General features: G+C 40.2%; 1 protein-coding gene across 1 annotated transcript in view; it reads right to left on the bottom strand.

Annotated features, from left to right (window-relative positions):
- Positions 1-16,921, bottom strand: part of micu2 (mitochondrial calcium uptake 2) — a 572,589-nt gene that overhangs the window by 156,034 nt on the left and 399,634 nt on the right. The window contains exons 4-5 of the mRNA XM_068033641.1: positions 16,157-16,188; positions 6,201-6,276 (exon numbers count right to left, since the gene is read on the bottom strand). Of these exons, the coding sequence (XP_067889742.1) occupies positions 6,201-6,276; positions 16,157-16,188 (108 nt within the window). The remainder of the gene's footprint in view (positions 1-6,200; positions 6,277-16,156; positions 16,189-16,921) is intronic.

Raw genomic sequence — 16,921 nt, 5'->3', positions numbered from 1 at the left:
ACCCAATATCCATCTTTGAAGGCACGCAGGGGGCCTGAAAAGGTCTGGCACCTGGGACTGCCTTGGTATGTAGGCGTTGTGATTGTTTCCCAGGAACGGTGCACACACTTGCAGGAAGCATTAGCGGTGGTCGCAAAGCAGTTGTACACTGAGCGAGTGGAAAACCTTCCTGTTGTTGAAGGCTGCAGGCTGGTCAGTGGGAGCCTTGATGGCTACATGCATGCAGTCAATGATACCCTGTATCTGGGGAAATCCAGCGATAGCCGCAAATGCTATAGCTCTTTCAGCCTGGCTGTCCAGATCGGTATGAACGTACATGCACTGCACGGCCCTCTTGAAGATGGCACTGGTGACCACCTTGATGCAGCAATGAGCTACAGACTGGGAGGTTCCACACAGATCTCCAGTGGATCCCTGGAATGATCCTGAGGCATAGAAATTCAGTGCCACAGTGACCTTCAGCGCCACTGGCACCACTTCTCATGGGGCTCAGCTCATCCTCCATCATGGCACACAGCTCTGTGATGACCTCCCTGGAGAGGCGTAGTCTGTAGCGACACTGCTGCTCTGACATCTGAAGATATCTGAGCTTCAGACAGTAGACCCGCTGTGGCGGGTAACCTCTTCTTCGCACAGGTGGTTGGTTGGGTGCTCCTCCCTGCCCTATTCCTCCATTCCTCCCCATTACCCTCAAGGCTGGTGTTCCTGCTGGCCTTCTGGTTGCTGCTGCCTTTGGCTGCAGCTCTCTCCCTCTCTGCGGCTCCTTCACATTGGAGGAACTGAAACTTGAATGAATGAGGTCCATGGCATGCTGATTCACTCAGTCTCCAGGGCCTCTTTCCACCCCTGCTTTACCCACACGAGTGCCAGCTTTGATATGCCACTCTGGCAGTGTGCCCCCCCAGCTCTGGCATCTTTTCCCGACTGATTATGCCAATGCCCACCCTGTTCCATCCTCTCTACCAAGCTAGGCTGCCGTTTGGAGCCACAACTGACCTCCTGCTAGCTCACTACCTCATTATACCAGCCATGGCTCTAAAGCCCTACAGATCCTATGCACTTCTACAAAAATCAGAGAACCTTTGTAAAATTGAAGTTAATTGCCTTTATAACAGGCTTAAATACCTGCCCACCGTGTGCAAGCATGAGGTCTTCCCACTGTGCCAGCCACACTTTGGAATATCAGATTCCGAAGTGGTCGGGCTTCTGTCTTGATATTCCAACCCCTCCTGCCTCCCAGCCCACCTGCAATGGGCCAGGAAAATTCAGTCCACAATAAATAATTGCATCATGATGAGATGGATTCCCACAGTTAAAGTCAAGTATTTTTTTCAGACATCACACTATGCTTTGCACTCCTTCAATGCAAAAAGCTTAATGCCCTCATTGCTTTTAATAATCGTCCCTTGACATCTACTAAATTACTACTGAGAAAAGGCTGATACTGTTCACTTGTTGATGACAGAAGTACAGCACTTATGCTGGGACTCTGCTTTGAATCTTTGGAATTCTCTACCCCAAAGGGTTGTGGATCCTCCATCGTTGGATACATTTAAGGCTGGGATAGATAGATTTTTGGTCTTGCAGGGAATCAAGTGATATGGGGAGTGGACAGGAAAGTGGAATTGAAGCCCAAGTACAGTTATGATTGTACTGAATGGCGGAGCAGGCCCAATGGGCCATATGGTCTACTTCTGCTACTATTACTTGTGTTATTGTGTTCCTGTTGGACTGATGTGCAGTTTAGTGCCACATGGACTGCTTTGAGTATTAGAATTACTGGTTGTAAGTAGCCTATGATGGGTGCCTCTGAACGCACACAGTTTTTGCAGCACCAAATTACATCCCAGAAACTGATGGCAATCTGTGTTCTGCACTAATTCTCATTCTAGCTCTTCATCAGTGGATACTACTATTGCTAACTTCTGGCGCTCTGGGAAAATTCCATGTACTCCCCCAGCTGACTGCATCATCACTTGAGACACAGGGTATTTGTGCTTTTCTTTTTTTCTTGTTTTCCTTCTTTGGCTTCACAGTACCTGCTCTCAAGATGTTTCCAAGACATTTCATATAATATTAATTATAATTCAAATAATTTCAGCTACACTGATTTTTGGTTGAGGTTATTGTTTGTACAACACTATTCTTTGCTAGTTCTTAACTAAAAACATATGATGTAAATTAAGTCCCAAATAGGATAAGATGATTTGTATTATTAATGCATAGCTTAATAGCTGCTAAAATATTAGTTACATTTTACAGGGTTTGGGAAGTAATATACTCAATCACTGAGTTAGTACATACCTATATACAGCAAATGATTAGATTTGTTACATAGTTATTAGCAAAGTAACAACTGAACACCTAAACAGTTAAACTTATATTACAATGGCTAAATTATTATTAAATCCATTATAATGGTAGCGTAATTTGTAAATATTTATGCTTTTTGGACATGCCCATTTATCCGGCATCAATTTATTAAATATAATTTAAATCTTGAATATTTCAAATTAATTTGTAAAATTTAGGATCCAAGATCGGAATTACTATAATATTACCTAGAAGAATCCAAGTATTTCATCTCTGTGCCAAATCAGGCAGCCCTGAATTCCAAAGAACAGTCTGCATGTAATTCTCCTGAGGAATAGCAACATGCAAAGCTGCCAAGCTGCTAGATTGCATCAGTAGTACTGCTAGACCCTCTGCCAAAACCGACTATCGCTTTTTTAAGAAAAATGTCCTCCCCACAAGGTGAATGCAATTTTCTTTGCATATCCTATTGAAATAGTCTAATTCTTTTTAATCCTTTGCCAATTGTGTTTGCAGGCAGACAAGACCCTGTTTTTATACAAATCGTTTCAGCCAATTAACTAGATATAGTACAGAATTCTTTATTTTAAATTAAAAACAGTTAACTGCAAAATCTTAGTCAAGATAAATCTATTAACCTATACTACCAATTCAGTCAACAAAATACTTAAGTATGGTTTAATAAATTATACAAGTTCAATTAAACAAAAAATAATTACTAAAATTAAATAATGGGAGTATGACCAACCTGGTCAATATTTAACTGGCAATAGAAAGAGCACCACTTCATCAAGATAATATTACTACACTTAACCACAGCTGTAATATAATATAGTGTAGGTTTCGGTATCTCAACTACATAAACATATGGGAGTCAACTGAGGAAGTGTGAATTAAGGCAATATATTTTCTCATCTGAAACATATTTATTTCGACTAATAATCTTCACTTAGTCTAACTGAAGTTGGAGGCCAAATAGGTACATAGCAAACATTCATTCATTACTAATTCCATTATTCTCTTACCACTACTCTTAAGTCTTAAATGCTGTGTACATTTACATAGATGCTGAAAACACTCAAGTACCTCATCCAAATAGCTTTATATAAGCCTAGACTGACTGTTGATGAGCTGTTAACCCATGGGGCATCGTAACTGAGCTGGTTCCTATCTTTACCTGACATCCATATATTTGCATGTTCCCTCTGTAGCCTCATGATAGAGACATAATTGCAAAGTTTCCACTGCCAATGCAGATATCTCACCGCAGACCAGTAATCAAACCTGGAACTATTCCAGTCTGTATAATTCTGCATCACACCACATGGTACACTCACATGCTGACTTGGTCCTTCTTTATTTTAATTCAAAGACAGAGTAGGAACATCAACTATTATAGTAGCTTACAGATCTATACCATCTGTACTATTTTACCAATTTTAAACTGAGTATGTTAAAGATGTTAATGACTGGAAAAAGAGTGAGACCACGCAAGTAATTTGAAGTCTATTTGAAGCCATGAGAATTAGAGTAAGACAAGTAAATATGCTTGTGAGTTTGGTTAAGATTAAAAACAGACTGCATATTACATTGACAGTCCAATGTCTGAAATTGCTTCTTTAAGAACATGAACTAATAGGTCTGTTCTTTATGCAATGTCACATGGACACACTCAGCCACTGAACCACCCAGCTCCTCTGCACAAGGAAAGGAACAATTCCTGTGCAATTCTTGCTATGTGCTTTCTAGTCAAAGAAATGTACAATTATGTCTAGTATGACTTTAGGGGGATTTTATTTCAAAAAGCCTTTGGATAGCGATGCTTAAAGATTTTTTTGTAGGAGATATTAATCAGCTGCATTGGTTGCAAGGAATATAATGGGGACACTGTATGAAAATGTATATATTTTACATAAGCAGTACTCACAAGTTCCCACAAGATGGCAGATAATGCACATTTTACTTTCAACAGTGAGCTTTGCATAAGTTTATCTGTGTTGAGTCCAAAAGGATTACAGAAAGATATTTATATATTTTGGAAGTCTGAAAATTCAGAAAATATAATGCAGCACAAATTATGCCCATTTTGGAAAGTTTTTTTCTCTCTCCTGAGTTTCTGCTCAAACTCACTTGCATATCATCAAACACAAAATCTGCCATGAAACTGCAATCGGACAGTGTTTTTGAATGTAACTTTTAAAAGAATTGCTTTAAAATATTCCTTGATATATTTAAGAGTGGTAACTTGGAAAGGTTTGAGTGAAACAGCTGAGAATGGGTTTATCACAAAAAGATAAGCATTTAAAATCACAGTGTCAATCCACCACCTGTGAGTAACTTGATTTTAAATGTCTAAAAAAATATGCAAGACTATTTGCTAGTTAGATTGGGATACATTTCCTTCGCAAATTAAAAAAAATTCAAAACCTTTCAAAACATGCCTAGTAGTGCCTTTGCACCCAAAAGATCCAGCTTAATTTTTGGAGCGTCCTTGAAGACTTACAAATGAGCGCATTTAGCACAAACTTCCAATGATAAATAATTCACCCTGGAGGCGTAGCCAGTTTTGTGGGCGGGGCCTGCTTCCAGTGCGATGTTTTTAAAATTAGTGCAAAAGATCACGAAAAGCGAGTTAAAATCAGCCCTTATGTGTTTAGTGGCTTCTAAAAGCTCATTGCAGGAAGGGAAGTGAGGAGAGACAAGGGAGTTCTACAACTCTCAGGTTGTGGCTGACAGAATTCAAAGCAGGAAACAGTGCAACAGAACCAGAAAATGCTGGAAACATTCAGTAGATTAGTTAACACCTGTGCAGTGAACAGACAAATGTAGATCCTTCATTGGTTCTTCAGTAATGTGTTTGTTCTCGCCACCGATGCTGATTGACCTGCTGAGTGTTTCCAACATTTTCTGTATTTGTTTCAGGTTTCCAGCATTTGCAATTTGTTTGTTTGCTTTCTGTTGACAAGGCAATAGATCTTTCTTTGCAACCCAGTAAGAACACAGGACATAGAAAAGTGTAGGATAATGAGTTTGGTAACTAGTTATTAATAGCCAAATAGTCATGGCAGTTTCATTATGTTTCAATGGATGTACAGTTGCAGATTGGGGAACATGGAGTTTATTTGTGAGGTGGAATAACAAGATAATAGTTATTTTTGATCAGTTATTGGTTACTTGTGTTTAACATAACCAGATTTGGTGGTGCGGCACTGACTCTAAAGCAAGGTTGGAATGTGCCAAAGGATAGGCACTTTCCATACAGCCAGAGACATTTGATAGGAGTTGACCTGCAGTTGCTGTAATGCACCTTTTCACATCCAGCTAACAGTGGGCCGAGAAATAAAGTAGAATGATTTGATACTCTGATAAAATTCTAAAAACACAGCAAAATGCAATGCTGGGATCAGAGTTAATTTGACCATTTTAGCTGGCTGCCACCAATCTAAAAAAAAGTATATTAAATGGTTAAAAGCTCTCTCTTAAAATAAACAACTCACAATTGCTGACCAAGCAGAATAAGTCAAAGCCTCAACCTGCTGGTTTGTCCTTTGGGAAAAACTGCTCTTGATCTCAATGACATTCTACTGCATTTGTGTGTGCCAAGTGCTTAGGGTTATATTTTGCTTAGTCAATATAAATGTGAAGTGAATTGGGTATACATTGGAATAACTGACCTTGAGCAGATAATTGGATAAATTGAAATTTTAACAAAAAGCAAATAAAAAAAAGCTTGAGAAATAAATGTATTCATTTTAACCAAAATCAATTTCAAACATATATTCACAGCAGTCAACAAAAAATTCTGCCTGGTTTGATGATAAGTCTTTGAGCACAGAACCCAGGATGAATGGTTAGAGATAGAATATTTTAAATACATTCAAACATACCGTTATCACCAAGGTCTCTGAAAAGATTAGTACTTTGTTTCACGGTTGTAGCTTGTGTCACCAATACATCAATATCCTACAGAAAAGAGCAATTCAGGTGAGAATTAAAAAAAGAATCTTACATATAATTTTTACAGTTCTCTTAATACTTCTGACTTTTTTTTCTGAATCATTTTATCGACTACTCAAGGAATTCATTGAGGTGAAAAAGGATAGACATGTTGAATTTAATATCCTTTTCTCATTTAACCAGGAGTTACGGTGGGGGGGGGGGGGGCGGGGTGCAGTTTGCTCAAGGATTGGAACATTAACCTTGGTGTCATACTTGACCCCAAGATGAGCTTCTGACCACATATCCACACCATCGCTAACACCACCTATTTCCACCTCCAAAACATCGCCCAACTCCGACCCTGCCTCAGCTCATCTGCTGCTGAAACCCTCAACCATGCCTTTGTTAACTCTAGACTTGACTATTCCAATGCACTCCAGGCTGGCCTCCCACTTTCTTTCCTCCGTAAACTTGAGGTCCTCCAAAACTCTGCTGCCTGTTTCCTTACTAACATCAAGTCCCATTCACCCACCAACCCTATGCTCGCTGACCTACACTGGCTCCTGGTCAAGTAAAGTGTTGATTTTAAAATTTTCTTCTATGTTTTCAAATCCCTTTACAGCCCCATCCTCCCTAGCTCTGTAATCTCCTCCAGCCTCACAATCCTCAGATATTTGCACTACTTCTGGCCTCGACCATCCCCGATTTTAATCACTCCACCATTGATGGCCTTGCCTTCAACTGCTAAGGTCCTAAGCTCTGGAATTCCTTCCCTAAATCTCTCCACCTCTCTTTCCTCCTTTAAGGCCACCCCTTAAAATCTACCTCTTTGACAAACTTTTGGCCATCTTTCCCATATTGCCTAATGTGGCACGGTGCCAAATTTTGCTTTATAATGCTCCTGTGAAGCACCTTGGGATGTTTTATTAAGTGAAAGGCATTACATAAATACAAGTTGTTGTTGTTGTTATTGCACAGCTGCCAGCTGATTCACATGTGCTGCTGTCTGGGTTTTCAGTTACTTTTTCCATGTTTTCAACTGGTTTCTTGCTCATTTCCATGGAGCAGCGGCTGACATGCAGTCTCCAGGAGTGGGGTTTTCACTGACTGCCATTGCTGCCAATGGATACAGGCAGCTGGTGTGATGGGTCCAGGGGCAACTTTATTACACTGGAAATATCAGTGCAATCTGCTGGAAATGGCCGAATCAGTGCTAAGATCGGAGCCTTTTAAAATGTAAGTGACACCCAAAGCTATTCATACTCAAGCTTCTGTGATTTTTTTAAAGCTGGTTCAAGATCAGTTCAGCCAAATCAGGCCCTGCCCACAAAACTGGCCATGTACCCAGGTTGAAGTTATGAGATTTTGCAGATTACACTCATTCAGGAAGGCTCTTCAAATTGTGTTAATTTTCTTACGCGCACAGGCACTAGTAGGCACATTTTAAAAGTTTTTCCTGTAAAAATAAAATTCTATTTTTTGAGAAACCGACTAAACTGACTACCCATGAAAGTAGTAAATGGTTCAGTACAGTTTTTTAAAAAAGTAATTTCCAGTTATTTTAAATCAGGTTACTCACAGGTGGAGGGACTGGACATTTTACTACAAATGCTTATTTTTCATGATAAGCTCATTTTCAGCTGTATTAATGCAACTGCACCAGGTTACCACTCTTAAATACATCACAAATACTTATTAATGAAAAGGATAAAATAAACAATTATGTTTTATTATGCTTGTGCTGGTTCATGGAAGATTTTACCTTTGTGATTATGCAAATAATTTTTATCAGAATGATGAACTGTAACCTAACCAGTGCAGTTTTGAGCTCATTTGGCGCACAATTTCCCAATTGCGGCCAAAGCAGAAACTAAACTCCAGTATACGTTTTATATCATGTTACATGACCCGATCAAATTAAGGTGCCAAAGTTCACCCCTTCCGTCTCCTTCACTATTCACTACACCACAGGGATAAATCATCGAATTAAGTAACCTACTTACAGTAAAAGGAATTGCAAGACCATTTAGAACAGGAAATACATTTAATGCAGGTTATCAAATGTAACATAAAACCAGACTGTTTACTACTTTTAGACCAATATGGGCTATGGGAAGCTTGCTTAAATATAAATTGGGATAAAAGACTTGCAAACACGTCTATTAGAAATTTTCATTTCAGGGTTAATGAAATATTACTAAAAGCCTGATTTTATTCAGGGTGGAATGGTCAATTTTGTGAGATCAAATTTTTGTGAATTTAATTATAAACTTGCTGAGATCTTGAAAGACATGCGTTAAATTCAGCATGATCTCTGGGTCCCTGGCCTTGCCAGGTTCGTCAGCCGCTTTCAGCCTCCTTTGCTATCTCCCCAAAATATCAGGGTCTTATGTGGTTGAAATTCTTTGAAATCAAACCAAGGTTCCACAAATTGTGCATGAGCAGCAAACAGGTTCATTCTACTCACCGAGATAAGGGTGAATCATCAAGTGTTCTTTTATGGTCAAGTTTATTCAGTAGTAAAGTACAGGAACTGTGCTATTCATGTTGTGTCTTCCTTGAATTCTCTTGTTCTGTGCAAAGTAATGTTTCTTACAAAGAGTGGGGGGTGGGGGGTGGGGGGTGGTGCACACATGTGATATAAACCTATGGTTTTTTTTTGGGGTGGGGAAGCTCAGCAAAAACAAGTTTGGAAAACTCTGTCCTAATCAATTTGTTGACATTAAATTGACTGAGCTCCACCCCATTCTCTGTATTGCACAGCTGACACATATGTTGACAACAGAACAACCAGTTCTTCAAGGCACCAACTAGTTAAAAGACTATCACTCAAACTAATGCCGCACATATATTTCAGTACTACTTCCGGAAGTGATTTTGCAATAGTGCCTCAGGGTCGTGATATTGCAGAAAGCATCCTGTTGATATCACATGGTGGACTCTACAACAACTAAAACCATTAAAAAGAAAAACAGCTGAACATGTGAAGTTCTGACTTGTTTCTGGCTACTATACTTCATCCAATGGCTGCAGAAGGTAGACAAGGCTTGAGATTGTTAAACTCTTTTACTGTAAGGATGGAGCACTCTCCCCACCGGACAGAAGTGGATATTATCTACCTTGTAGAGTCTTCTTTAACTTAGAATGATATGCATTGTTGACATACCATAGATATAAAGTCTAGATTGACTAGTTCAAGAAAAATCAGGTGCTATGCATACATGTAAAAAAGTTATTCATAACATTTTGACAGGTAGAACTGAACTTCCTATTCCCAAACTGTGTAAAGCCCCAGAACCAAGTGTTTTGGCTTGAAGCTAAACTGAAACTTTGAATCATTGGCTTCCAATCCCCTCCTAAAAACTATCCTATGGGAGGGTCCATGAGAAAGGAGGGGTTATAGGTGGAGAATCCATATGATTCAAAGAATGAAAAAAATTGATATGGCAGATAATCTACTTCTCCATTTTGCATTTTCACACTTTATACAAGTGTACCAAATTAGTATAATTCAGGATTAGGGAGGTCCCAGCATAGGAACCATACTACCAGTCTTCAGGACCAGCAAGAAGTAATTCTGCAATAGTGCCCCAGTGTTATGATACTGTAGAAAACACTGTTGATAGCACTACAAATATATAATACCCAGTACATGTAGGAGGACTGCTTCAATTGGCAACCTGCAAATGCTGTTAATTAGAACCTTATTGAGAGACTGCCTCGGTTGATGCCACTCTGGGTCAGAGAGTTCAATTGTCACACCTGAACTTGAGTGCATGATCCAGGCTGATATGCCATTGCAGTACTAAGAAACTGCTGCATTGTTGAAGGAGTTATCCTATGGATGAGACATTAAACTGAGGTTTTGTCTGTCTGTTCCGGTGGATCAATTGGACAGTAAAAAGTAGGGAGCTCTCCTGTTGCTCTGGCCAACATTCTTCCCTCAGCCAGTATAATTATTAAAACAACAGACTAGCTGGCTGTTCAACTCATTGGCATTTGTTGGAAAATGGCTGCTGCGTTTGGCTAGACAACAGTTCCTAAACCTCTGAAGTAATTCAGTATGTGAAGCTCTTTTGAACTATTTTCATGTGACAATGTGCTTTATAACTGCAAGCATATTTTAAAAAAAATTTTCAATATCCATGAAGCAGTTATGGAGTGGATGCAATGGCTTTGAATACGCGTGGGCTTTATTCCTTGCAAACAGTAGCAGTGTAGAATGAACTCAATCATTCATTGAACCATCTGCTGCTTTTTCACCTGTTTTGGCTCTCTGCATCACCAAAAATAAACAACAGTCAAGATTTTTGAAATTACTCCCTATGATCTACAGAATAGCTAATGGCTCTGTGACCATCCACATAATGGAGCAATATTCTAGTGCTGACTTGTGTGGTGGCAGATTGTTGACCCAAATAAAACTGGGAAATGACATTAGGTAAAAATTCCAAATGAATCAGGATGCCAAATCAAACATGGTTAAACTCAGGCTTAACCATTTAAAGCAGTTAAATTACAGGTATACTCATTTTAATTTAGTGAAAATTAAGTAAAAAGTCACAATTAGGACTAACTGGGCACACCTGTATATATCTTGCTTGCGGGATGGGGATACCCTGTTGGACATTAATTAAGCAAGGGTTCTCAGAAAATACAGAATAGACACTGCTCTCAAACAATGGGATGCTTTTGGGTACATCGCTCTCTAGGTAGTGCCATTAAAAAGGCTGCTGAGTTTGGTCTTATTGTGGCCAATTGATTGAGCATGGCAGGAGTTGCCTAAAAGGATTTCTGCTTTACATTGCCGCCCTGGTCAATGAACAAAGATTCCAGTTTTTTTTTTTAAAAAGGGTTCCAGCAATTCCTATAGTTGTCTTCACAAAGTACTTTCCCTGTCAAATGGCAGTTGCATTAACTGTTGCAGCAGCTCAGATAAGAATGACTATAAGTATGGCCATGCCAGTTTGTGGATTACACTCCTGAGCCCAAGACGTGAACCGAAACCCTTTGCTGCAGCACAGCAGCTGCCATTTGATCCTCAATGAAGAATCACAGAATTATTGAAAGTTTACGCCACAGCAAGAGGTCACTTGGCCCATTATGTCTCTGCCAGCCAAAAAACGAGCCACCCAGTCTAATCCAACCTCCAACATTTGGCCCGTAGTCCTGCCGGGTATGGCACTTGAGGTGCACATCCAGACACCTTTTAAATGAGTTGAGAGTTTCTGCCTCTACTATCCTTTCAGACAGTGAGTTCCAGACCACCAACGTCTGAGTGAAAAACATTTTCCTCATCTCCCCTTTAATCTTTCTACCAATCACTTTAAATCTATGCCCCCTAGTCACTGGCCTCTCTGCTAATGTAAATAGGCCCTTCACATCCACTCCATCCAGATCCCTCACAATTTTGTAGATTTTAATCAGATCTCCCCTCAGCCTTCTCTGTTCCAAGGAGAACAACCCCAGCCTAACCAATCTTTCCTCATAGCTGCATTTTTCCAGCCCCGGCAACATCCTTGTAAATCCCCTCTGTACCCTCTCGTGCAATTACATCCTTTGTGTAATGAGGTGACCAAAACTGCACACAGTAATCAAGTTATGGCCTAACCAATGATTTATACAGTTCCAGCATTTCTTATATTCTTCTTATATTCTATACCTCGGCTAATCGACCTGTCCTGCTACCTTCAGAGATCTGTGGACATTCACTCCAAGGTCCCTCACTTCCTCTAAACCTCTCAGTATTCTCCCATTAATCATGTATTCCTTTGCCTTGTTTGACCTCCCCAAGTGCATCCCCTCACACTTCTCTGAAGTTGAATTCCATTTGCCACTTTCCTGACCCCTGACCAGTCCATCGATATATTCCTGCTGTCATGGTCCTGTAGTTTTTTTTCAGAATATACGATTTGCCTTTAAGGCTTGCAAAGGATCAGTACTGCTTTAAGAACCAGCAAGCCTCAGGAGTTATAGGAAGATGCATTTTCATTGCCTTAGAAACAGCCATTTGGAGACTGCGATTCAAAGGGTGCATTCTTGTTACCATAGATACAGTCACCAGGAGTGAATATCAAGTGAATATCAATTCAATTTTGAACTGGCTTTTTAGTTGAAGCCAGTTTGTTCTAACAGAACACAGACACAGAGGACACACAGACAGACAGCTGTGGTAACAGCACCTGGAAAAAGAGCTCTTAGGGCGGCACAGTGGCGCAGTGGTTAGCACCGCAGCCTCACAGCTGCAGCGACCCGGGTTCAATTCTGGGTGCTGCCTGTGTGGAGTTTGCAAGTTCTCCCTGTGTTTGCGTGGGTTTTCTCCGGGAGCTCCGGTTTCCTCCCACAAGCCAAAAGACTTGCAGGTTGGTAGGTAAATTGGCTATTATAAATTGCCACTAGTGTAGGTAGGTGGTAGGGAAATATAGGGACAGGCGGGGATGTGGTAGGAAAATGGGATTAGTGTAGGATTAGTATAAATGGGTGGTTGATGGTCGGCACAGACTCGGTGGGCTGAAGGGCCTGTTTCAGTGCTGTATCTCTAAAAAAAAACATTTAGGCTGAAGGAACAGGATTTTAGTCTGTTAATTATCTCTCAAAATTCTAAAAAAGTAAAGCCAAAACAGGGATCTCTGGTAATTTAAACTGAAGGAGGGAAGTTAGACTGTGACAATCTTTTATCCCTCAAAAACTCTAAAGTCAGACTGATTCTATTGAAAGTGTTTGCAAGTTGTTAAATGTTGAAATTCGCTGGAGAAGGAAAGCATCACCTGCTGTTGGAGTTTGACTATGGACTGTTCTAATGTGGAAGAAACTTTGTTCCGCATCGGACGGCTGTGAGGCCTTCAAGCAACATTCTGTGAGGATGTCAAGCAACATTGGACTGTAAATTTGCAAGGACTCTAATTTTTTTCTATTTTAAATGTTGTTCATGTCTTCATAGTGTTTAAGAATTTAGTTCTTCTAATTAAACAGTTAATTTATTGATTTAAAGACACCTGGCTTGGTTAGCCTCATTCAGTGGTTAATAGATGGTACAATTTGGCTGGGTCTTTCTTTAATTTGGAAAGTTTTAAATGATATGTTAGGCGATTTGTGGAGCGACGGGATCGAATTAACAGTGTGTTGGTCCCACCACAATCAGAATCATATATTTTGATTATGGGCTTTGACTGGAGCGGTCGGTCATAACACTGCAGCCTACAGCTATCCTCCTCGCTCTCTACCACAGGGAGAACCTTTGTATCTAGGCTGACACTCCAATGCAGAATTGGAGAAATAACTGATGCAAATAGCAGCCATTGTATGACTCTTTGGTGGACAAGTCAGACCCAGTAAGCTTGGTTGTTTCTAAGGCAACGAAAATGCATCTTCCTATAACTCCTGAGGCTTGCTGGTTCTTAAAGCAGTACTGATCCTTTGCAAGCCTTAAAGGCAAACCGCATATTCCGAAAAAAAACTACAGGACCATGACAGCAGGAATATATCGATGGACTGGTCAGGGGGCAGGAAAGTGGCAAATGGAATTCAACCCGGAGAAGTGTGAGGGGATGCATTTGGGGAGGTCAAACAAGGCAAAGGAATACATGATTAATGGGAGAATACTGAGAGGTGTAGAGGAAGTGAGGGACCTTGGAGTGAATGTCCACAGATCCCATGCCATGCAAACCCAATTAGACTCTTGGACTTTGTCAATTAAGTGTATCCATACATTTGGAATTACAGGCAGGAGTTTGTGATGCATTTCCCATGTTGGGAGAGGACCTTAAGTACAATCGCTCAATCTACAATCGTACCATATTAACGGTCTTCCAAATCTCAGGTGGTTTAATACACTTCATCTTTTCTGATATATATTAATTACTAAATGCGTAACTATGGTCAACAGGCACATGACCACAATGAACCTAGTGAAAATTACTTAACACTAACAGTAACTGTACTTGGGGCATTCTTGGTTCATTCATCTGCAGGAAGGACCGCAATCAGGTATTAATTTCATTCCACATCACCAATGCATCAGGTAGCAGTGACAAAAATAGTGGAGAATGTCTATGGATGTCGCCACTAGTTCCACCCTCCCAATCTAAACATAAATTAATAGTGGGGGCACTGGAATTTTTATAAAAATGTTTCATTTACTTAAAATGTTAGTGCTCTTTCACTTTTCAAAGATTCTCGCAGTTAGAAAGAAAGAACTCATATTTCTATAGCACCTTACACCACCTCAAGGTTTCCCAAAGTGCTTTAGTGAATGAGGATGAGGAACTTCAATTATGTGGATAGGTTGGAGAAGCTGGCTCTGTTCTCCTTGGAAAAGAGAAGATTAAGAGGAGATTTGATAGAGGTGTTCAAAATCATGAGGGGTCTGGATAGAGTAGATAGGGAGAAACTGTTCCCATTGGCCGAAGGACCCGGAACCAGAGGACACCGATTTAAGGTGAACGACAAAAGAAACAACAGCGACATGAACAACTTTTTTACGCAGCGATTGGTTAGGATCTGGAATGTACTGCCTCAGAATGTGGTGGAGGCAGGTTCAATCGAGGCATTCAAGAGGGAATTGGATTATTAGCTGAAAAGGAAGAATGCGCAGGGCTACAGGAAGGTGGCAGGGGAACAGCACTAGGTGTGTTGCTCTTGCAGTGAGCCGGCATGGACACAAGGGGCTGAATGGTCTCCTTCTGTGCTGTAACCATTCTATGAAGTACTTTTGAATTACAGTCATTGTTGTAATGTAGGAAATGCAATTTATGCACAGCAAGCTTCCGCAAACAGTAATGTGACAGTAGCCATATAATCTATTTTGTAGTTATGTTGGTGGAGGGATAAATATTGGCCAGGACACCAGAGAGAATGTCCCTGCTTTCCTTTGAAATAGTGCTATGGGATCTTTTACATCCACCTGAAGAGACAGATAGGGCCTCCATTTAATATCTCATACAAAAGATGGCACCTCCAACAGTGTAGCACTCCCTCAATACTGCATTGGAGTGTCAGCCTGGATTATGTGTTGAAGCAAAAACAAGAAATGCTGGAAATACTCAGCAGGTCTGGCAGCATCTGTGGAGAGAGAAGCAGAGTTAACATTTCAGGTCAGTGACCCTTCTCTGTTCTGATGAAGGGTCACTGACCTGAAACGTTAACACTGCTTCTCTCCCCACAGATGCTGCCAGACCTGCTGAGTATTTCCAGCATTTCTTGTTTTTATTTCAGATTTCCAGCATCTGCAGTATTTTTCTTTTATTTTATGTGTTGAAGTCCCTGGAGTAGGACTTGAACCCACAATCTTCCGACTCAGAGGTGAGAGCATTTCCCATTGAACCACAGCAGGCACCTCAAGTTCTGCTTTGAAGAATAAAGCATGGAATTCAACACACACATATTTTTTGTACTACTTCCACACCCCTCATGATTTTGAACAACTCTATCAAATCTCCTCTTATCCAAGGAAAACAGAGTCAGCTTCTCCAAACTATCCACGTAGCTGAAGTTCGTCATCCTCATTCATTGTAAAGAACTTTGGGTGGTGAAAGGGACTATAGAAATATGAGTTCTTTCTTTCTAACTGCAAACATAATTGAAAAGTGAAAGAGCACTATCATTTAAGTAAATGAAATATTTTTATAAAAATTCCAGTGCCCCCACTATCAATACAGGTTTAGATAGGGAGGCCACATCCATAGACATATAACGGCATAGAAAAATAGTTCATTATTTTGTCAATTTCAATTTTCAACTGTTTGATCAATTATATTCAATTGCTTGGCAAAACCCCACCTACAACAAAAATCTACTAAATTTGAAGAATTTGCTGGTGATTGAAGTGGAATTATGCACTTTATTGATTTGATGGAAATTTACTTTCAATGAAACCTGAACACAGTCATCCGTAGGCATGACTTACCTGCTTTGTTAATTTCTTTTTATCCATTTTACCTGGGGACGAAATAAAACAAACCATATTTAGCTAAATATGTAAACTTGAACAGAGTATAAAGAGAATAAACTACAAGGTAATGGTTAGTCTGCTGAAAAGGAAACTATCAGAGGATGTACTAAAGAATAAGTGTGCAGTGTAGTCCACTATCTCAGGAGACTTGTTCTGGTTGTAGTGTGCAGTAAAACCATTAAATGCATTTCAAAATGACAGGTACCCACTCCTTTAGGGGCCCGTCTCAGCAGTTAGCATTGAAAAGCTGATAGGCTTCGAGTGGTGTTGGGCCTCGCCTTCCAAAATAACAGAGTGAACCCCGACAAATCTCTTCTCTGTCTGAGCTCTCAGGCAAGTCCTCCTTTTACCTTTAGAACTCTCTTCCTACACCTCTCTTCCATTACTTCACTTTTCTCCTTTAAGACACTCCTCAAAACCTACCTCTGACCAAGTTTTTGGTCATCTGACCTAATATCTCCCTGTGTGGCTAGGTGTCATATTTTGTTTATAAAGCTCCTGTGAAGTGCCTTGGGATGTTTTATTATATGAAAGGTGCTAGAAATATGAGTTGTTGTTGCTGTTGTCATCAGGGAGATAGGCCTGATCTAACTATATGTACCTCACCAGCTATATGTTGGCTCCCGCTGAAGACTTGGCAGATGGGAACTCTGACATTCAGAGCACTCAACCTGGCCTCACCTCCTCCTATGTCATAAGTGGGGAGAAATGTCTTCATTC

The sequence above is a fragment of the Heterodontus francisci genome, chromosome 6 (genome assembly GCF_036365525.1).
Source record: "Heterodontus francisci isolate sHetFra1 chromosome 6, sHetFra1.hap1, whole genome shotgun sequence".
Lineage (NCBI taxonomy): Eukaryota > Metazoa > Chordata > Chondrichthyes > Heterodontiformes > Heterodontidae > Heterodontus > Heterodontus francisci.
This window is presented reverse-complemented; position numbering and strand designations above follow the sequence as displayed.